The sequence below is a fragment of the Macaca nemestrina genome, chromosome 3 (assembly GCF_043159975.1).
Source record: "Macaca nemestrina isolate mMacNem1 chromosome 3, mMacNem.hap1, whole genome shotgun sequence".
Taxonomy (NCBI): Eukaryota; Metazoa; Chordata; class Mammalia; order Primates; family Cercopithecidae; genus Macaca; species Macaca nemestrina.
In genome coordinates, this window is record NC_092127.1 from 119,396,101 (window position 1) to 119,419,330 (window position 23,230).

The 23,230-nt window shown below is 37.9% G+C and overlaps 2 protein-coding genes across 8 annotated transcripts in view; one reads left to right on the top strand and one right to left on the bottom strand.

The window, feature by feature from the left end:
• LOC105463552 (phosphoribosyl pyrophosphate amidotransferase) overlaps positions 1-23,230 on the bottom strand; it is a 40,976-nt gene that overhangs the window by 17,219 nt on the left and 527 nt on the right. The window lies entirely within an intron of this gene.
• Positions 1-23,230, top strand: part of LOC105463551 (phosphoribosylaminoimidazole carboxylase and phosphoribosylaminoimidazolesuccinocarboxamide synthase) — a 52,254-nt gene that overhangs the window by 1,661 nt on the left and 27,363 nt on the right. For 3 of the 6 annotated variants that reach the window (XR_011621195.1, XM_011710727.3, XM_071093406.1), the window contains exons 2-5: positions 4,210-4,296; positions 7,740-8,174; positions 17,347-17,412; positions 19,833-19,960. Coding sequence is in view for 5 of the 6 variants with exons in the window: in XM_011710727.3 (XP_011709029.2) it covers positions 4,210-4,296; positions 7,740-8,174; positions 17,347-17,412; positions 19,833-19,960 (716 nt within the window). In the remaining variant the exon portion in view is untranslated. The remainder of the gene's footprint in view (positions 1-4,209; positions 4,297-7,739; positions 8,175-17,346; positions 17,413-19,832; positions 19,961-23,230) is intronic. The other 3 variants (XM_071093405.1, XM_071093407.1, XM_071093408.1) reach the window with 3 other exon arrangements.

The window sequence follows — 23,230 nt, forward strand, 5'->3', positions numbered from 1 at the left end:
GATCTTCAGCCCTTTCAGGTATTCCCTTGGCTCCAAACTCCTTCATTTTCACTCATAAACAGAGGGACTATACTTACAACTTAACTATGCACGTTTAGGTACCTCAAACCCCCAATTCCAAAATCAAACTCTCCTCCCATCAACTTTTTTTTTTTTTTTTTTTTTTTAAGAGAGAGGGTTTCATTCCTGTCACCCAAGCTGGAATGCAGTGGCGTGATCTTGGCTCACTGCTCCAGGACTCAAATGATCCTCCCAACTCAGCCTCCTGAATAGCTGAGACTATGGGGCATGACCCACCATGCCTGGCTAATTTTTTGTATTTTTGGTAGAGATGGGTTTCACCATGTTGCCCTGGCTGGTCTCAAACTCCTGGGCTCAAGAGATTCTCCTGCTTCGGCCTCCCAAAGTGAGGCATGATCCACCACATCTAGCCCGAATTTGATCCTCCTACAAATTGCTTCCACCTTAGCATCACTATATTTCCAATCACTTATACAGAAACATTTGAGATATCCTTGATTTTTGGCCAGTCACTAAGTCTTTAAAAAATCTGCTGACATACTACATAAAATTTTCTCTCTGCTCTATTCTCATTACGGCTAACCAGAACTTCTTCATCTCTCATATACAATATTAATGTAACCTCTTTACTGGGCTCCCTGGTTTTCAGCCTCTTCCCATATACTTTCCACAATACCACTAGTTGTTTTTTACATTTTTAAATTATAAAATTATAAGCACATTAACATTTTGGTTGCATTAAAAATAATCTTTATACCTAAGATTAATCATGATCTAAAATTAAATATTACAATTAATGGTTCCATAATATTTAACTGAGTGTGGGTCTTCACCCCCCTCAGGCAAATGATACTGCAATTAATAACTTTTGTCCATTTTTAGTATTATTACTTTAGGACACAAGTCCTAATACTGATTCAGAAGGATATAATTACTTTGGTTTTTTTGTTGTTTTGTTTTGGGTTTTTCGTTTTGTTTTGTTGTGTTTGAGATGGAGTCTCACTCTGTCAAAAAGGCTGGAGTGCAGTGGTGTAATCTCAGCTCACCACAACCTCTGCTTCCCAGGTTCAAGCGATTCTCCTGCCTCAGCCTCCCAAGCTGGGATTAGAGGCGCACGCCACCATGCCCAGCTAGTTTTTGTATTTTCAGTAGAGACAGGGTTTCACCATGTTGACTAGGCTGGTCTCGAAGTCCTGTCCTCAAGGGATCTGCCCACCGTGGCCTTCCAAAGTGCTGGCATTACAGGCCTTAGGCATCCCGCCTGGCCATTACTTTGAAACATTATTTCTAAAATAACTGCTTTCCAAAATAACTGTACTTCACTAGGCATGAATGTCCCTTATGTAGAACCATTGTCATGCAAAATTATGGAGTATTGATGGGAAGAACGGACTTTCCAAATTTAATAAGTAAATAGTGATTTAGGCCAGGCGTGGTGGCTCATGCCTATAATCCCAGCACTTTGGGAAGTTGAGGAGGGTGGATCACCTGAGGTCAGGAGTTCAAGACCAGCCTGACCAACATGGTGAAACCCTGTCTCTACTAAAAATACAAAAAATTAGCTGGGTGTGGTGGTGGGCACCTGTAATCCCAGCTACTCGGGAGGCTGAGACAGGAGAATTGCTTGAACCCAGGAGGCAGAGGTTGTAGTGAGCCGAGATCATGCCTCTGTACTCCAGCCTGGGTGACAAGAGTAAAACTCCATTTCAAAATAAATAAATAAAATAAATAACGATTTAGGCTAATTTAAGAAACAATGGCCTATAATGATATACAAATTGGTAACTTTTAATTTGCATTTGTTTAATTACCAGTAAGGTGGAACACTTTTCTATACATTTATTCACTTTTACAAATTGACCATTCATGTCAACTGAGGTCTTAGAAATTTGCGTGATTTTCTTGCCTTATGATTTATTTGATCTGCAGAATCCAAAACTTTTTAAGGTAATCAAAGTTTTTTCCCTAAGGCTTAAGAAGCCCTCCTTGCACCAGGTTTGATTCATTATATAATGTTTTCTGGTTTTTCCTATGGCCGAACCAGCAGAATTTTTATTGGTGTGTGATAAATGGAAGAAGGGAAGAAAATGGAAGTGCCTTTTCCACTGTTGGGATCAACCTCATGCAAGTGGTAGGGATAGGCTGCTTGTTAGGCAGCAAGTAGCCAGGACCAGAGCCATGGCAAAGGACCCAAATACACTTTTGACCAACTCTACGAGGCTTCATGTTCTGCTAAATCTGATCATCCTCAGCCTCAGAATTCCTTTGGCCTACAGCTGCCAAACCACATTCCTTCAGTGGTCAAGTTTTCCCTCTATTTCACTCCTTTTATTTTATATAAATGCATCTCAAGTAATGATTTAAGAGTTTCAGTTTAAAATCCCCAGAGCCTCTACCTACAGTTTTAGGATTCATGCTGTGGAATGAGGAGCAACTTAGGAAAAAATTATCTGAAGAGGTCGGAGAGAGAGCTTTTCTGTTTCACTATCATTTGTATATTTGGTCCAGACTCTTTTCTATGGCGGTAAATCTAGACTCTAAACCAGGTAATAGAATAGAAACCCTGCCTTTCTTTACTGCTCTCATATTCAAGCTCAGGTGTTAAATAACCTGGGCCCTGTTTCTCTAAAGATAATTCTTACATAACTCCAGATTTTTATTTTTCCTATTTTCAAACAAATCTAAAACATTTCTCAACAACATTTTAGCCTAAAGCAATTATAAAACCTGATTTAAATTTTTCAACAATTTTTACCTTGAGAGTTAAATACAACTGTGCCATCTGAAAGCAGTGATGTGCTTTTGTACTTATGTTTATTTTTCATTTGTTTTCCTTTTTTAACATAGAAACCCTAATAGAGTTTTTAAGATGATAAAGAGCATACCTTTTCTTTTTCTTCAACGGGAAAGTCTGTAAACGTAATGGTGAATCATGATTTTAAAAGAATGTTTATGCCACTAAAATCACACCTAACAGTTGATCTATTAATGTAAAATACAACGCTACTTTTGTTACTCAATAAAATAGAACTGGAAAAACATTTGGAAATGAAATGATTAATGAGATGAGTAAATTTTTAATTTAAACATTACAAAGAGCAATCAAACGATACTTATCCACCTCCCGATTAGTCTGCAATTTCATTGTAATTATAATTCATCTTCATGTGTCAATTTGAGTTAAAAATCATATAAGTTGGATTCCTTTCTAAGATGTACTTCATCCTCCTCATTTGATCACTTTAAAAAGTAGCCTATGCCTCATTTTATGAAAGCCTATATAAAAGCATCCAAACCATAAAATGAGGAAATCAAAGGAGGACTTCAGTTTTTATGGTTGGCATGGTTCTTTTAAATGACATATTCCTTAATCCATTTAAACATAATTTAGATTAACTTCTGGAAACTTTAGTATGTATCAATCAATAAATTATATAAGATACTTAAAAACTCTAAGCTATCTGATCATATATGCCAAAAAAACAGCACTTTCTAATTATCTATCTCATTGCAGGACCCACTCTTTTACATTACTGGTATTATTTAGCAAGTGCCTACTCTGTTAGAGCACCCAAGATACAATTATAAATAAAACACCACTTTTTAAAAATGTAAGGCTGGGCACGGTGGCTCACGCCTGTAATCCCAGCACTTCGGGAGGCCGAGGATCACCTGAGGTTAGGAGTTCGAGACTAGCTTGGCCAACATGGTGAAACCTCGTCTCTACTAAAAATACAAAAATTAGCCAGGTGTGGTGGCAGATGCCTGTAATCCCAGCTACTTGTAAGGCTGAGGCAGGAGAATTGTTTGAACCCAGGAGGCAGAGGTTACGGTGAGCCAAGATCACACCACTGCACTCCACTCTAGCCTGGGCAACAAAGTGAGACTCTGTCTCAAAAAAAAAAAAAAAAAAAAAAAAGTAATTTAACTTGAAAACTAACTACAACTGTTTCTAAAAACTTACAAAATTACCAAACAATTCTAGCAGAAATTCAAAATAGACCATGTCTATATTGGATGGAAAAAATTGGATTTTTCTTTAAATACATAAATATTTAAACTATATTATACAACTTTATTACAAAATGTCTATCACAAATCTATTTTGAAGAATATGATCACATTTAGCTAAAGCTATTAGGATTATCAGTTATGTTATTTCTAAAAGGAATTCTGTTATATTTCCAGGTAAAATGTCAATTGCATCAGAAGATAAGGAAGATGTCTCAGGAAATCCTTTACTTCTGGTTTCTCATGTCAGACCAATGGAACTAGGTATAGTATAATGGGTGGGACAGAATGAAACTGATCTAATTTCAAACTAGAAGATAAGACTGGTTTCTAATCTGAGAAAACTGACAATTTTTCCTGGAAGAAACACTCAGAATTAATTTATGTTTTCCTCCCTTTTTGCCAACCCATACTGAAAAAAATTATTTCTTTTTTTTTTTTTTTTTTTTTTGAGACGGAGTCTCGCGCTGTCACCCAGGCTGGAGTGCAGTGGCCGGATCTCAGCTCACTGCAAGCTCCGCCTCCCGGGTTCACGCCATTCTCCTGCCTCCACCTCCCGAGTAGCTGGGACTACAGGCGTCCGCCACCTCGGCCGGCTAGTTTTTTGTATTTTTTAGTAGAGACGGGGTTTCACCGTGTTAGCCAGGATGGTCTCGATCTCCTGACCTCGTGATCCGCCCGTCTCGGCCTCCCAAAGTGCTGGGATTACAGGCTTGAGCCACCGCGCCCGGCCGAAAAAAATTATTTCTAAAGCAAATGATTTCTTTACCAAATTTAAGTTTCCTAGAAATACAGGTTCTCTAATTTCCAAACTTTACTCTTTAAATGTAAGAAATCTGATGGCTAGACTTACACATAGTAATGCACATGATCACTTTAGTGGCAAGGGTTAAGACAAACAGAATTTTACGTTTGAAAGTAAACATCAGAGCCACAACCAGGTCAAGGATTCAGTGTAAATCCTTCTTCGCTTCTATTTTTCTTTTCTTTTTTCTTTTTTTTTGGAGACCAAGTCTCACTCTGTTGCCCAGGCTGGAATGCACTGTCATGATCCCAGCTCACTGCAACCTCTGCCTCTGGTTCAGGCGATTCTCCTACCTCAGCCGCCCGAGTAGTTGGGATTACAGGCGCGTACCACCACACCCAGCTAATTTTGTATATTTAGTAGAGACGGGGTTTCACCATGTTAGCCAGGCTGATCTAGAATTCCCAACCTTTGGTGATCCACTCGCCTAGGTCTCCCAAAGTGCTGGGATTACAGGCATGAGCCACCACACCCGGCTGCTTCTAATTTCTTATCGAAGCTAGAAGCAAAAACCTTACTTCTAACTTAAATGATAGAAAAACCTATTTGTAACCCAAATAAGAAAAATAATTCTGAAAAGCATTTCAAAGCAAAGACATTAAATATACCACAAAATATCTCAAATAAATGCTATAAAGTTTTTTTCAATGACTTAAAACTCATGAATCTGATGAAAGTTGTTAATTGTAATATCATTTGTATGATAGGGGCCAAAACCTAATCTCAATTAAATATTACTGAACCATTAATTTAATATTTAATTTTAAATTATGGCCAGGCACAGTGATTCACACCTGTAACCCCAGTACTTTGGAAGGCCAAGGTGGGGGATCACTTGAGACCAGGAGTTCAAGACTAGCCTGGGCAACAGAGAGAACCCCCCCCCCCAATGCCTAATAAATTATTAAAAATAGGCCAGGTGCAGTCAGTGGTTCATGCCTGTAGTCCCAGCTACTTGTGAGGCTGAGGCAGGAAGGCTCACTTGAACCCAGGAGTTCAAGGCTGCAGTGAGTCATGACTGTGTTACTGCACTCGAGCCTGTGCAGCAGAGTCTAGGGAAAAAAAAAAATGAAAGAAACAAAATAAATTATGACTAATCTTGGGTATAATTTGAAGATATTTATTTATTTATTTATTTATTTATTTATTTATTTATGTTGAGACAGAGTCTCGCTCTGTCGCCAGGCTAGAGTGCAACGGTGAGATCTCGGCTCACTGCTATCTCCGCCTCCCAGGTCCAAGCGATTCTCCTGCCTCAGCCCCACAGGCACGCACCACCACACCCAGCTAGTTTTTGTATTTTCAGTAAAGACAGGGTTTCACCACGTTGGCCAGGATGGTCTTGACCTCCTGACCTCGTGATCCACCTGCCTTGGCTGCCCAAAGTGCTGGGATTACAGGCGTGAGACACCGCACCTGGCTGAAGATTATTTTCAATGCAAACAAAATGTTAATGTCATGCACGGTAGCTTGTGCCTGTGATCCCAGCTACTCTGGAGGCTCGCTTGAGCCTGGGAGGTTCAGACTGCAATGAGCGGTGATCTCTCCACTACACTCTAGCCTTGGTGAAAGAAAATTGCTTTCTTTTTAAAAAATTTTATTTTATTTTATCTTATTTTGAGACAGTGTCTCACTCTTTCACCCAGGCTGGAGTGCAGTGGTGTATTCTCAGCCTATTGCAACCTCCACCTCCTGGACTCAAGCAATCCTCCCACCTCAGCCTCCCAAGCACCTGGTACCACAGGCACATGCCACCAAGCCTGGCTAATTTTTGCATTTTTTTGTAGAGACAGGTTTTGCCCTGTTGCCCAGGCTGGTCCCCAACTCCTGAGCTCAGGCAATCCACCTGCCTTGGTACCCCAAAGTGCTGGGATTACAGGCCTGAGCCACCATGCCCAGCCAAAAATTCCTTTCTTTAATAATATTACATCCAATTTGAAACCCTGTCTCAAAAAAAAAAAAAAACCCCACAAAAACCAAAGTTAATGTGCTTGTAATTTTATAATTCAAAAAATGAACCTACTTCTTTTATGAAAATGAAATCTGAGAAAAGCACAAGATAATATGGTTGTCAAAATAACCAATATAAAGTCAGGTACCTGTCAGTAATGTAAATGAAGTATAAAACTGTTCTAGAGACCTAATACGCACCATGGCATATTAAAGGATTTATAACTAAGTGGAGACATACTGCCTAGGAACAAGGCATTATGAAATTTCTGACACACTTCCCTACCGTTGAAAGAAAATGCTTCATTTAAAATGGCTTTAGTCTTTCTGTAATTTTCACAAGGCATAAACACTGATTTTTCCGTGTGACTCTTCCAAGCCCTCAGCTCATGAGTAGCCTCAGTTCTCAACTCTGACTACACATTAGATCACAATCTGGGGATGAAGGATGAGGCAGGTACCAGAGTGGTGGTTTTTAAATGCTTCCCAGTAGACTGATACATAGCCAAAGAAAATCACAAGATAAAGAAAGGAGTTAAATTCTTTGTACCTATCCTATTTCAAAACAAATTATCTACAATGAGTCATTTTCTTATATAATTACTGTTTTCTACAGTAAATGCTACACATTTAAATATTGAACTTCCACTATGTACTGATATACACCCTACATAGTAAAGGAGTGATATGGAAGAGAAAAAAATGATATAGAGGAAAGATGATCAAAATGTGACTAAAAAGCCACAACTTTATTAAAGCCAGTAACTGGCATAATAATGGACAGCTTTAGGTTCTGAATTTGTTTCCCCACTGTTTAAGAGAAAAGCTAAGCTATGATTTGTTACTCCATCTCCTATGGAGGAAACTGCTTTCTTTAATAATGTTGCATCCAATTATTTACCTTGTCTGATGTATATAATGCATATGTCTTTTACCTCTCTACCTAATGCAGGTATCTCTACGTCAGTATTGGAACCCTCTAATAATACAACTTTTATCCCAACTGTAGCAAATGAAGGAGGAAAGCACTGGACTGTGACAGAAGTCAGGGCTCTAATAGACATCTGGTCTGATAAAAGCATACAACGACAACTAGAGGGAACAGTGAGAAATAAGAGGATATTTGAACAAATTGCGGCCAAGCTTCAGAAATCTGGAATAGAGAGAGACTGGAAACAGTGCAGAACAAAGTACAAAAACCTAAAACATGAATACAAGATCGTAAGAACAGCTCAAGATCTAGGCATGACTAAGAGTATGAAATTTTTTACTGAGTTGGATGCTATTCTGGGACCCAATAAAACAGAAAAATCACGAGACCAGGAGTCCCAAGATGGAGAACATGTCACAGAATGTGCCAACGTAAAAATGGGAGAGGACCAGACAGGTAGGAAGGTGAAGAAAAATAATCTTAACATCATGTTACATCATACAGGTTCAAGGATCCCTTTTCCAAAATGCCTGGGATCAGAAGTGTTTCAGATTTAGACATTTTTTCAGATTTTAGAGTATTTGGATATACATCGTGAGGTATCTTAGAAAGGGGAGCCAAGTCCAATCATGAAATTCACATGTGTTTCATACATATAGCTTAAAGCTAATTTTATGCAGTATTTTTAATAATTTTGTGCATGAAACAAAGTTTTGACTGTACCCATCACATGAGGTCAACTGTATAATTTTCCACAGGTAGCATCATGTTGGTGTTCAAAAAGTTTCAGATTTTGTAGCATTTCAGATTTCATGAGGGATGCTCAACCTGTATTGAAAATGTTCAGTACCATAAGAGGAATGTTATATACGTAAGTTAAATAGGTTTCATTACATGCTATTTGACAAACTAGCTGAATTTATTATGAAACAGATTTAGTATACATTTGATCTTCCCCAGAATAGAAACAGTACAGTTATACAAAAAGGAAATAAAACTGGATTCCCAGAATAAAGTTTAAAATAGATCAATTTTAATAAAGCAAATATGCAACCCCAGACGGCAGAAGTTAAAGTAAATTTTCACACTAATTGTGGTAAAACTGAGTAGAACAGAAAAAGGGCATTGAAGAACTTAGAAAAATATAAAATACATGAGACTTTCTTAGAAGTAGTACATTTCTCTGGGACCCATCATAAATGTCTTTAAAGTATATTTAAACCGAAGGATTGAGATGCAGTACATACACACAAAGACACGATAGCATGAAATAAACTGAATGAGTTCTAGACCAGGATTCAGGAAGTCAAAGTTCTAAGGCTCTGTGGAACCTTGAAGTAACCAAGTGTCTCCTCTAGACCAGGGGTCCCCAACACCTGGACCCTTACTGGTCCGTGGCCTGTTACGAACTGGGTTGCACAGCAGGAGATGAGTGGTGGGTGAGTCAAGTTTCTTCTCTATTTACAGACACTCCCCATCATGCACATTACGACCTGAGCTCCACCTCCTGTCAGATCAATGGCAACATTAGACTCTCACATTAGATTAGAATACTGGTGCAAGAAGACTGTTGTGAACTGTGCAGGCAAGGGATCTAGGTTGTGTGCTCCTCATGAGAATCTAATGCCTGATGATCTGTCACTGTCTCCCATCACTCCCAGACGGGACCATCTAGTTGCAGGAAAACAAGCTCAGGGCTCCCACTGATTCTAGATTATGGTGAGTTGTTTAATTATTTCATTATATATTACAGTGTAATAATAATAGAAATAGAGTGCACAATAAATGTAATGCACTTGAATCATCCCAAAACCACGGCCCCCTCACCCCCAGTCCATGGAAAAATTGTCTCCCATGAAACCAGTCCCTGGTGCCAAAAGGTTGGAGACTGCTGCTCTAGACCTAACTCCAGAATTGGGGGGTGTGGACAAGATGGTCTTAAAGACCTCTACTAACCACAATGTCTCCAGATTTTATTATCTGGCTTAAATGATGAGTCCCAATTCTAAGATAGTCTGTGTCTAGGGAAGAGAGGGGAACAATAGACAGTTAAGACTGGAAATGCTGGTGAGAAATCTCAAAATATTTCACTGGTGGACAAGAAAGAAACTGGTATGCTAGAGAACTATACATATCCCCCAGTTAGATGACTACAGATAAAGCAGCCCAATAGCAGTGGCATGATATCTTCATACAGTCAATGCTGGAGATGCAGCTAAAGATGATTCCATTAGTTATGTCAGAAGACCTAGTTAGAGACTCAGATCCATACCCAACATCTATAATGACAAAAAGGGTAGGGAATCTAACCTTTGGAAAAGCAAATAATCATATTTACTACTAGGGTCCCTTTAAAAAGGAAAATACTACATTAAAGTTTAAAACACAATTCTGGGCCAAGCGTTGTGGCTCATGCCTATAATCACAGCACTTTGGGAAGCCGGGGTAGGTGGATCACTTGAAGCCAGGAGTTTGAGACCAGCCTCACCAACATGGCGAAACCCCATCTCTACAAAAAAAATACACAAAAAATTAGCTAGGCCTGGTAGCACATGCCTGTAATCCCAGCTACTTAGGAGGCTGAGGCATGAGAATCCTTGGAACCTGGGAGGCAGAGGTTGCAGTAAGCCGAGATCGCACCACTGAACTACAGCCTGGGCAACAGAGTGAGACTCTGTCTCAAAAACAAACAAATAATCTAAATAAATAAAACACGATTCTGAAGTGAACTTAAAAAGTCAATATATATCCCCTTATGTTCATACAGTCATTGCTGGATATGTAGCTGAAGGTGATTTGGTCAGTAATAAGTCAGAAGGCATAGGAGATACAGATATAAAACAAGGTCTTGACACAGGTAAAAAAAATATTCAGGTGTTTTTGTTTTGTTTTGTTTTGTTTTTGGTGTGTGACAAAGCATATACACAAAATGCTATTATAAGACACTGTTATGGCCTGAACTGTGTTCCTCCCACCAATGTTCATATATTGAAGCCTTAAACCCCAATGTGATGTATTTGGAGACAGGGCCTTTGAATGATAACTAGCATCATGAGAGTGGTGCCCTCATAATGGGTTTTAGATTTTCCATCAATATATTAATAGATGCTACCATACCTAAGAAATTATGTTATAACATTGTATGAGGTACTGTTGGATCATAACTCAAAACACATAAATGGAAGGTGGAAATAATATTCCCCATGGCTGTTTTTCTCCAAGTATAGCAGCATCAGCATTAACTGAGAACTTACTCAAAATGCAAATTATTGGGTCCCATCCAGAATCAGAAACTCTAGTATTGGGGCCTAGCAATCTGTTTTAACAAGTCTTCCAGGTGATAATGATGCAAGCAAGTTTGAGAATCATTACCCTCTAGTATAGGGCACTAAGGGTGTGGAGGTGAAATTTCGTACTTGCAACCTGATAGTTTGCTGCTTCTACACAAACCAAAATTGGGGAGGAGGAGATCACCAAGCCCCCAAGCTGAAGCTTATCTGTTAAAAAGACCTTGTACCTAGTCTTTCAGTCCAAAGCTAAATATAACCTTACAAAGTATAAAGCCCAATGTTAATTTAACAAACTAGTTAATCAAATTTCCTATACTCCTGGCCAACTTATTTATCTGGTTTATCAGATAGGACAGAGTCTTAGGTTTCCATTGGCATCACAGCAATGGCCTTTGTCATTAAGAGTTAAAAATCAAATTACGCCAGGTGCAGTGGCACATGCCTATAATCCCGGCTTCTTGGGATGCTAAGATTGAAGCATCACTTGAGCCCAGGAGTTTGAATCCAGCCTGGGCAACACAGCAAGAACCCATCTCTAAAAATAAAAAATAAAAATTTAAAAAAGAAGAAAATCAGACTACTGCATTGTTTAATAAGGAAAAAAGATTTCCATCTAAAAAGTTAAGAGCTTTAGTATTCAGAAGATTTTAGCTTGTTAGTCCTTTGGAAAACTTACTTAAGCACAACCTCAAGATACTTTTTTACATGTAAAAGGAAAAGATTAAGTCAGAAATATGAGTTTTTTTGTTGTTGCTGTTTGGCACGTTTGCATGCCAAATATGAAATATTTGGAATATATTTAGAAAATATGAAACAGAACAAATGCATAGTCATTCTAGAAATTATATTAAACTGTTACATGAAAATACAAAGCAAAGATATAAACCTACAAGGATCTCAGCAGCTAAATACATAAGAAAAAAACTTAAACAGGCAAGGATTTTAGTAACACCTGCAATACATACCAACTGATTCACAAATTGCCACTCTGTTCTTAGGAAGAATGTAGTAGAATGTAGTATTGAGGTATAAAAATATGGATTATTTATCTTCAGGGAAAAAATTCACATGAAGTAGTCTTTCTTTAAAAAAACAAAGTGATGGACATTTACATGTAAAAACAGAGGTCACCTCATTTTTATTTTTTATGTTTCACTGATGAATTTCTGAAATTAGAATTGTTATTATTAATAATAACTCCATATTGTTAACTTTGATATCTGGCCAAAAAACCGGTTCCCCAAAAGTATTCTCTTTCCTATCTTAAATGTACGCTATAAGCCATAAGCTTTTCCTTACTTCAAATGAAAATCTAGCTAGAGCTGTAGACCCCTTGGATTCTGAGTATCTAGATCAGTTCCCTATTTGGAACTTCTGAAGATTTTGATCTAGTAGGTTGGAGTCAGTTCAGGCACCCGTATTTTTAGATGATTCTCAAGCATAGCCAGCACTGGAAACCATAGCTAGGTTATCATGCTCAAACCAGCAGAGGACTGATTCACACAGAAGTTTCAATTTGATTCCATTCAGGGAAGAAAAATCCGCTAATGCCAATAGATTATCACTTAAAAATTAATGACTAATGGAATACGAAGGAAATTAATCACAGGGAAGAATCATAGACTGCTCAGGCTATCCCTATTACATTAAGTAAAAAGAAGTGGTCCGTGAAAATTGAATTAACTAGATCTCTGGATCTAAAACATATTTTATTTTTCTCCCTGGTCTGAAGCATAAGCGAGAGAGGATAAAAGGAATCAAGACGTTATCAAAGGAGAAAGGACTCTGCTAAAAGAGAAAATTTGTGTTTGACAATCTTATCACCTACCTGTCTCCTCTGAGTAGGACAAAATTGACTTAATTCAGGTCCAATATCAGCTGCCATTTATATGAGCTGGAATGCCTTACTATCTATGTATTCCTGAAAGCCACTGCTTTCTCGTATAGGACAGTCACAGTTAAACCTATTTTAGGTCAGAGGGGGTGGAGTCAGGCATACTTAAATAAGCATAGAAATTCCATGGTAGTAAAATATATCCTATTAGATAAGGTCACGCTGATCTTCAGCCTAAAAATCACAAGTGAAATACCTCAATGTTCATCTAAGAATAACCCTAGAAATGCCCATTTTTCTTTTGGTTGTAGCAAAACATATTTCCAAAATTCAAAAAAATTCACAAGGAGATGGCCAGCAGGGGGCATTAAGGAATCTATTGTTACCATCTCAAAGGGTTTGCTAAGAATTATGTTTTCTTCTAATTCATTTATCTCTCCCAAAAGAAAGAAATTGGAAGCAATTTTCCTTAAACCTGGAATATTTAAACACTTTTGTATATTTTACATGCATTATAATTTGTATAATCTTAGCAGTAACATTATTACATAAATTAATGCACTTTAGTCAGATGAGACACGATATTACTGAGAACTTTTCATTTTAATCCAATAGTACATCCAGATAGAGAAGAACTGATTACTAAAAGTTCAGAAAACCCAAGACTTATAAATGTGAAAAAAGAAAGTTCAGACACAGGTATGCTGCTAATCTTAAATACAGGCAACTTGTTAATTATGAAGGTATTATTTTTCTAATTTGTACTGTTGATAATATTTTAATAAACTTTTAAGAGGCTGTGGCATAATAAAAAATATATCTAGTTTTGCTCTCCCATTCCTGGCACAAAGCATCAACAGCCTTTGGAATTTCCAGAGACAGAAGCATCTATGTTATGTTAATGAGGCTACTCTAGGTGGGTTCCCAGATAGCTTCAGGATGGCAGGTAGTCACCGAAAAAGACAATCATGTGATGAGGGTTGGAGCTTTGTGCCAGTGTGACTTCCAGGAAGGAGAGTGGGGCTGGAGGTTGAGTTCAATCTTGTAGCCAATGACTTAATCAATCACATCATAAAAACTCGGGCTCAGAAGATTTGGAAGCTCAGTACAATGCAGTTCATGTTTCCTTAGTTCCTTTATAACTTCCCACAGACATCACTGCATTAACCTCTACACTTGACCTGTCTTTACTTTTCTATTCTCAAACCTCAGCAACTTTTCTTTTTTGAGATGTAATTTACATACAATGAAATTCACCCAATTAAAGCACATAACTGTGGTTTTTAGTATATCCACAGTTATACAATAATCACCAGTATCCCATTTTAGAACATTTTGATCACCCCACAAAGAAACCCCGTATCTGTGGGGCGCAGTGGCTAATGCTTGTAATCCCAGCACTTTGGGAGGCCAAGGCAGGCAAATCACGAGGTCAAGAGATCAAGACCATCCTGGCCAACATGGTGAAACCCCATCTCTACCAAAAATACAAAAATTAGCTGGGCATGGTGGCGCACGCCTATAGTCTCAGCTACTCAGGAGGCTGAGGCAGGAGAATCGCTTGAACCCGGAAGGTGGAGGTTGCAGTGAGCCGAAGTCACGCCACTGCACTACAGCCTGGGTGACGGAGCAAGACTCTATCTCGGAAAAAAAAAAAAAAAAGAAATCCCATATCCATTAGTAGTTTAACTGCTTGACCACACCTCTGTAACCCCTGGCAACCACTAACCTACTTTCTGTTTCTATGGATTTGCCTGTTCTGGACATCAGTGGTACCCTCCAATATACATTTTTGTGTCTGGTTTCTTTTGTTTCATGGTTCATCCATGTTGTAGCATATATCAGTATTTCATTCCTTTTAATGGCTGAATAATATTCCAATTTACGGATATACCATATTTTGTTTTCCCATCCATCACTTGACAGATATTTGGGTCACTGCCATTTTCTGGCTCCTATGAACACTGTTGCTATGAATATCCTGGTACAATTTTTCTCTCATTTTGGTAAAGTATACATAAAATTTACCATTATACCCATAAGTACATTCACGTTGTTGCACAAACATCACCATTCTCCACCTCCTGAACTTTTTCATCATTCAAAACTGAAACTTCTGTAGCCATTAAACAATAACTCGTCCATCCCAACTCTTCTTAGCCTGTGGTGACCACTATTCTCCTTTCCATCTTTGTGAATTTGACTATTCTAGGTACCTCATGTAAGTGGAATCATACAATATTCGTCCATTTGTGCCTGGCTTATTTCACTTATAATATCTTCAGGGCTCCTCCATGTTGTAGCATTTATCAGAATTTCCTTCATTTTAATATTGCATTGTATGGATACACCATTTTATCAATCCATCGATGGTCATCTGGGTTGTTTCTGTCTTTTGGCTATTATCAATAACACTGCTATGAATGTGGATGCATAAATATCTGCTTGAGTCCCTGCTTCCAATTCTTTTGGGTATATACCCAGAAGTGAAATTGCTGATCATATGGTAATTTATGCTTAATTTTTTTAGGACCTGCCATACTGTTTTTTCCGCAGTAGATACATGTTTTTATGTGAACATGTTTTCAATTCTTCTGGGTTTATACGTAGGAGTGGAATTGCTTGGTCATATGGCATATGCTGAAAGTTTCTGAGGAACTACCTGTTTCCCACCATGACTTCATCATTTTACATTTCTATCACCATCTTTTAAAAATTATATCCAACAAGAGTGATTTAAACACATTTTCAAATTTCCATGAGGCACTAGGCATGGTGGTGTGCAACTGTAGTCCCAGCTAACTGGGAGGCTGAGGCAGGAGGATCACTTGAGCCCAGGAGGTCCACAGCAGCCTCAGCAACATAGTGAGAGCCTGTCTCTTAAAAAAAAACAAAAACAAAAACAAAAATCATAAGGCTGAAAAAGTATTCAGGATTAAAACCTAAGAGAATTGAAGATGAGAGGAACTCACTGTTGGAAAGTACCGTGGAGTATGCCCTCCCCCTGTCACCCCCCGCTGCACATCATTACCCCAAAATAACACTGGGTCCACTGCAGGGTCTAAACTGGTAAATTTTAAATGTCATTTTGATATATGAAGTCTAATAGAGAATATCTCTATTGTGTATTACCTAAAATGCTTCCACATACTTGAGTTGGTAGAGAACATGGTAGAGAAAGAAGGAAAATGTCAATGCCCACTTCTCACTAAAAGAAATTAAGTAAACATTGGGAATTTCCATATTCATAAATATCCAATGAAGATCACCTATGATGAAAAGCAGCTAAATTATCCTCACTAATAATGGAGAACAGTCTGTCTTATAATTTTTAGAATATACTGTTTGAATATGGACACAAAATTTCTTTTGACTCATATTGAAGTTATTATTGTATTCTTGGTGCTTTATGCCATCACAGTTGCTTTAAATGAATGATAATCAAATACAAGACTTATCTATGTTTGAATAATTATAAATCATGTTGATTTGTAGGTAATCCTTTAGAAGATGCTAAAAGTCATTTACAGATTGTAACAGTGAGTGACACAGAGGCTGGAAAATACTGGTGTGACAGTGAGGTCAGAGCATTGATACAAATATGGTCTGATGAAAAAATTAAGTGAATGCTTGAAGGGGTCACAAGAAACAAGAAAATATTTGAGGAAATTGTCAGAAGATTAATGCAGTTTGGGATAGACAGAGACTGGAAACAATGTCGTACCAAATATAAAAAGTTAAAATATGAATATAGCATTTTACAAAGAAAAAATGGCAACCCTCCAAGAAAAATGAGATTTTTTTTTTTTTTTTTTTTGAGACGGAGTCTTGCTCTGTCGCCCAGGCTGGAGTTCAGTGGCGCAATCTCGGCTCACTGCAAGCTCCGCCCTCGGGTTCATGCCATTCTCCTGCCTCAGCCTCCCAAGTAGCTGGGACTACAGGTGCCCGCCACCATGCCCGGCTAATTTTTTTGTATTTTTAGTAGAGACAGGGTTTCACCATGTTAGCCAGGATGGTCTTGATCTCCTGACCTCGTGATCCACCCGTCTGGGCCTCCCAAAGTGCTGGGGGATTACAGGCGTGAGCCACCGCGCCCGGCCAGAAAAATGAGATTTTATGAAGAGGTTGACTGCATCCTAAGAAAACCAACTCTCAGAACTGCCAAATGGAAACATGGTAACCTTCGAATTGACATTAACCAAAAAAAAAAAAAATTCTAGACATTCTTCTTTGCACTTTCATTCAGCAAGAGAAAAACTCTAAAAATAAAATCCTAACACTATCGTATACTCAAATGACCCTTTAAAATCATTAGAAATAGGTACCTAATTTAAGCCAAGAGTTTCAACTTTTTTCTAAACCTTATACCAAAATATTCCTAATTCTTAACTCATTATTTGTCCAACTGCTTAAGTGTTCTTATTTTAGTATACTTGAATACTTGAAAACTAATGCGTTTCAAATGATGTCATATAATGATTTTTTTCCTGTGTTTTTATTTAAGAATTATTTGAAGGTCATAACAAAAGCCAAGGAACTTTGAGCTTCAAGAGAAAAGCACATGAAGATGGTAAGAGCCAGAGAAATGCCAAATTCTTCCACACAGTGAAAAAACTTGTTGCTTTTTCCTGATAACAGAGATATTTATTCCTGTCCTTGATAAATTAGACTAAACATATTGTTTATGAACTGTATTAGAGCAGAGAATGCTGAGAAATAATTTCTTTCATAGCTCATTGAGTGAAAGTTTCTGCAGGAGCTAGATTTTATATTTTAAAAGAAGAAGAAATAAAAAAGAGTGAGAGTAACACCATAAGTAAACAAAAACTTGCCCGGAGTTAGATAACTATTTGGTTATCATGGTCCTTTAAATTGTACTTTACAGTGATTCTTACAATTATTGTTATCAGATGTAAAAAGAAAAAAATCCACAGTTCTTCAAAGGTAGTCAATAATCAATACAACATTTTAATAAGTCTGAAAGTAAGTCAAACTCAGAAGCCAACCTAATAATGGGAGCTGTAATTCCAAAATGACCCACCACAGATATCAGAAAAGAAAATATAATGCAATATAGCATGTAGAAGAAAATGCACACAAGACTAATAAGAAAACCTGAGTTCCAGTCTCTCTTTGACCCTAATTCCTCAACACAGAGCAAATCACTGCATCTCTCTGGATCTCTAAAATAATCCAGCTTTAATGTCTTATAGATTTATGATTTATGAAACTGTTTTTTAGTTAACACAAAAAATTGAAGAGTAAAACAAAATTTTACAAAGTAAACACACCAAACCCACCATTCAGGACATAAAACTAACTAGCACCTTAAAAGCCTCCCAGTCATTAATCATCCTCCAGCCCCCATAAACATTATCATTATTCTCACTTCTATCACCATAGATTAGTTTGGGATTTATACTATATGTACTTTTCTTTCATTCAACATTGTTTGTGAGATTCACCCATGATTTTACTCATAACAGTAATCTGTTATTTTTTATTGCTGTAGAACAGTCCATTATAAAAATATACAAGCCAGCCAGGTGCAGTGGCTCAGGTCTATAATCCCAGCACTTTGGGAGGCCAAGGCAAGAGGATCACTTGAACCCAGGAGTTCAAGACCAGTCTGGGCAACATAGTGAAACCCCCATCTCGATATTTAATAAATAAATAAACGTACATCCCATTACTTTTTCAAATCTATTTCACTGTTGGACATTTCAGTTGTTTCCAGATTGGGGCTTTTATGAAAAATTGCACATCTCTCAAAGGACATATGTATGCATTTCTGTTGAGTATATACCCAGAAGAGAAAGGCAGGGTCATAGGGCGTAGGTCATAGGGCATGCATATATCCAAGCAGTGTTCTAAGCACTTTACATATATTTAACATATTTAGTCCCAATCACAATCCTATAAGGTAGATACTATCATTATACCCAATTTATAGATGAGGAAATGGAGGCATAGAGAAGTCTAAGCTCTTGAACCAATGAGGTCTCTCTGCCAGGGCAGGGACCACATCTGCCCTGTATGGTAAAGTATTCCCAGTGTCTACCACACTGCCTTAGTAATGTACTTAGATGTACATTATTCCTATTTGTTGAGCTCCTGCTCAACAAATACATTTTGAATAAAGTATTAGCAAATAGCAAGAATTCCTCTTCCCCTTATAACCTTTTATCTCAAGTGAACTGAAAAGTGTACTTTTCCAAGTCTGGATATAAATGCAAGTCAGATAAAATGCTTGTGCCGTTAACCCTTAGCAGTTTCTCCTTTCAGGTTAAACGGCTAAGGGTTAACCGCACAAGAGTATCATTCTGAACCCACTGAATTTGAGCATTAGACCTTACAGTATGTAAGTCTAAGCCAACAGACGAGGAAACAGACTCAGAAGTTAGGAGACTTGCCCAAGATTAAACTGTGTTACTGGAAAACCTGCAGCTAGATTTCAGATTGTATGTTAAGGAGCTCTTCCCAATATTGACCAGAATGACCAAGCAGTGGTACTTGGAGACTTTTGGGGGCAGGTAAATTCTGCTTCAGACTAATGCAAAAAGCTAAGTTTTAAAAAAACAATAGTTATAAATGGAAGAATTGAAAACACTTATTTTAAATCAAGAATCACTGAATTATAAAATAATTAAAATCAAAGACTGGAACCATTTGCAAGGACACTTAAGTCACTTCCTCAAACCAAAATTTACTTGACTTAGATAAAGGTTATAGATTAAGGGAGTATAAAAGTTAAACACTATAGAAATGTTACATATTTGGTCATTTTCAGTCAAATATGAAAATCAAAATTAAGATATTCCCTGCCTTAATTTGGCAGCCCAAAGTAAGTTCTCTGACAAGCAAATCCTGTGTTCTCCACAAAACTAAATGAAGATTAACTGGGAACTAGATCCATAGAAGTTTGACTGAGTGCATCTCTCATTCTCACAAGTGCCTTTCTAGTGGTAATGTTCTGTACTCTGTTTGCAGAACCAGTGTCTAAATCTCTTAAGAAAAGTGCTCCTGAGATCATTACAAATCAGTTTCCTCAAAGCATAATAACAGAACCAAAAGATTCTACAGAATGTTTCTGCAGACAGGAAACCCAACTTCATCAGGTAAATCTTATAAATTTTTAGAAGTAGTATGAAAATGTTTGTCATTGTAAGGTTCAATTCCTAACCTGGAGAATTGATAATTCACTGAAGGGAAGGGCATGGTTATCTCCTAACTAATCAAGGAAAGGCTAACTAGCTGATTCATGGGATAAATCTACAGATGTTTACTAATTCCTTTTATGAAATCTTCAAATATGTCCAGGCCATTCTAGTCTCCATAAAATGTGACTGTGTTTTAAAGATGAAAATGTTTATTCTAAGAAGGGGTGTCTGGTTTGTTCAGAACTCCCTAAGCTACTGAAATGATGTTTTCAGGACCAAACCAGCATTTGGTGATTATATGAATCAGGCATGAACATACCCATACACATGCATGCACAGTTTACAGCTAAGAGGACATTTGAAAATTCCCCTACAGAAAGCAGAGCTACGGAATAAGTCTGAAGATAGCGAGCACTACTAAAAAGGGGGGGAGTACATCTGGATGAACCCATCTGGGTTAAATATCCAGTGCATGACTGACTTAACTAATTGATACTCCATTTATTTTTATATGAAATGGGTAATATACCTTCCAGGTATTCTGTTAACCCCAGGACTAAATGTTTCCGATTAGATTATGCACAAGACAAAAAACTGAACCAAATACAAAGCAAAAGTTACAGAAATCTCACCTTCTAGATTCCATCTTCTTAAAGATAAGGTTGGCCAGGCATGGTGGCTCACACCTGTAATCTCAGCACTTTGGGAGGCCGAGGCGGGTGGATCACTTGAGGCCAGGAGTTCGAGACCAGCCTGGTCAATATGGTGAAACCCCATCTCTGCTAAAAATAGAAAAATTAGCTGAGTGTGGTGGCGGGCACCTGTAATCCCAGCTACTCGGGAGGCTGAGGTACGAGAATCGCTTGAACTTGAGAAATGGAGGTTGCAGTGAGCCCAGAACATACCACTGCACTCCAGCCTAGGTAACAGAGTGAGACTCTGTCTCAAAAAAAAAAAAAAAAAAAAAAAAACCAAACAAAAAAACAAGAAGATAATGTATAAGAAATAAATTCCTTCATCAAAAAGGAAAAAAACCCAATCAAACCTTTTTGCAGTTGTTTTAAAACCAGTGAGTGAACGAGGGTGAGAAAGTGAAAACAGAGCTTTCTGCAACAGACCACCACCTCTCAGGGTACAGTATATAGATACAAAAAACTAACTAAACTAAAAAAAAAAGTTAGGTCTTAGTTTTATTCTGGCCCTTATCTATCAGTTTAGAGCAGCAGATAATTGAAGACATAAGGCAGTGTCACTGTTCTTCCAGTCAGAATCAGTCCTCCCAAAGGATGAGCACTATAGCTCATGCAAAATTTTAAATTGATTATGGGTGAGAACCAGCCCTCTTTGTGCACCTTAATGATTCTATGCCTACACAAGAGAAATTTTAAATTGTTTTTCAGTAATACACTTGTTCCTCAAAACCACATAATCACATAATTATTGCCCTTATCTGGTATTATTTAATCTTATAATTCTTTTACAGAAAAGCAACTATAGAAAACAGATATATGTAACCAGGAATCAAATTGTATTCATTAAAAAAACAAAACAAAACAAAACAAAAAAAACCCCACAAAAACCCATAACCATGAATACCAAGTATTTTCCTAAAATGGGTACTAAAACTCCAACTAGTGCTAATATGTAAGTTTTTTTAAAAAGTCTCTTTTTCTTCAGGCACACACTTAAAGGGAAGGAGAAAGGGGAATGAAAATTTCTTGGATAACTTTGGCAAAAAAGTAAATATAGTGAAGAACAGTTCATATATATTTTCTACAGACCACCAGGCAACCCTAAAGACCTCTAGATTCTCCTCCACCCCCATGACAGAGTATCCAAAATAACTTCTTTTTTTTTTGAGACGGAGTCTCGCTCTGTCGCCCAGGCTGGAGTGCAGTGGTGTGATCTTGGCTCTCTGGAACCTCCATCTCCCGGGTTCAAGCGATTCTCCTGCCTCAGCCTCCCGAGTAGCTGGGACTACAGACGTGCGCCACCATGCCCAGCTAATTTTTGTATTTTTAGTAGAGACGGGGTTTCACCATGTTGGCCAGGATGGTCTTGATCTCTTGACCTCGTGATCTGCTCACCTCGGCCTCCCAAAGTGCTGGGATTACGGGCTTGAGCCACCGCGCCTGGCCATAACTTCTAAGAATGTTACAATCTAATGTGGCTCACAACTATCACATAATCAAGAGTTTACTTTCTCCTTGGATTATATAACTAATTTTCTCAATAATTTTTTTTTAAACAAGAAATCTATTATGGTCAACCCACAATTATCCAAGATTGGAGTTATGCAAGTTAAAAATATACTTTTTGATGCTTCCCACATTCTCAGCTCTAAAACAAGGAATACACAAAATGTGGAACTGAAATTCAAGTATTTGGGACAATGAAAACAGCAAAAAGTACTTCTAGTTTAAGTTTGGTTGAGGGAAAGCTAATTATTTGGAATGCGTTTATACATGGTGCACCCATTTTGCTGTTAAGTGTTATTGCCAAGTTCCTTAACTGTAGTAGAAGTTGTTACTACTGTATTGCATTGCCTTATGGAAACTGTAATACTTTCAGTGAGAATATCAAACCTAGGTTTGTTTTTCTTATCCTAGTGTAATAATTTATATCAACTTCCAGTTAAGTCAGGTAGTAAGAAAAGGAAAGATCACCGAAGTAATTTTTTTTTTAACTCGAAGGGATCTCTCAATTTTTCAAAATCAAGTGTATGGATCTTGGCATAGAGACAATACTCCCCTGTCCCCCTTTTGAAGAAGGGAGTTAATTTTTGTCATATTACCAAGGTTTTCATTCATTACAAGACGTCTACTAACGAATCTTTTCCAGATGCATTATTCCCTATGGTTGGTTTATTTTCACTTAATTTATATGAGATCTACTACCGGTAGTTATTCTCAACATCAACTAGTCATCTTTCCCTGGGTCTGAAGTCTAGGATCCTCAAATTCCCAGAGCGATAACTACTTTCAAATCCATAATCTGCTCAATAGCTCTGCCCTTGCAAACAAAAGCTTGTGGTGGTTGGAGGCCCCGCGCGAAAACCTTTAGGTGTTCAAGGACCTGGACTGGCCGCCACGCCACACTAGCCTATTTACAGGAGCAGCCACAGGCTCGGGGATACTAGAACCCGCATGCAGTCGGGGAGGAGCCCTGACCCAGCTAGACCAAGCAACCGGCGCTTTACAAGCTGGCCAGCCTCTGGAGGGGTGCACA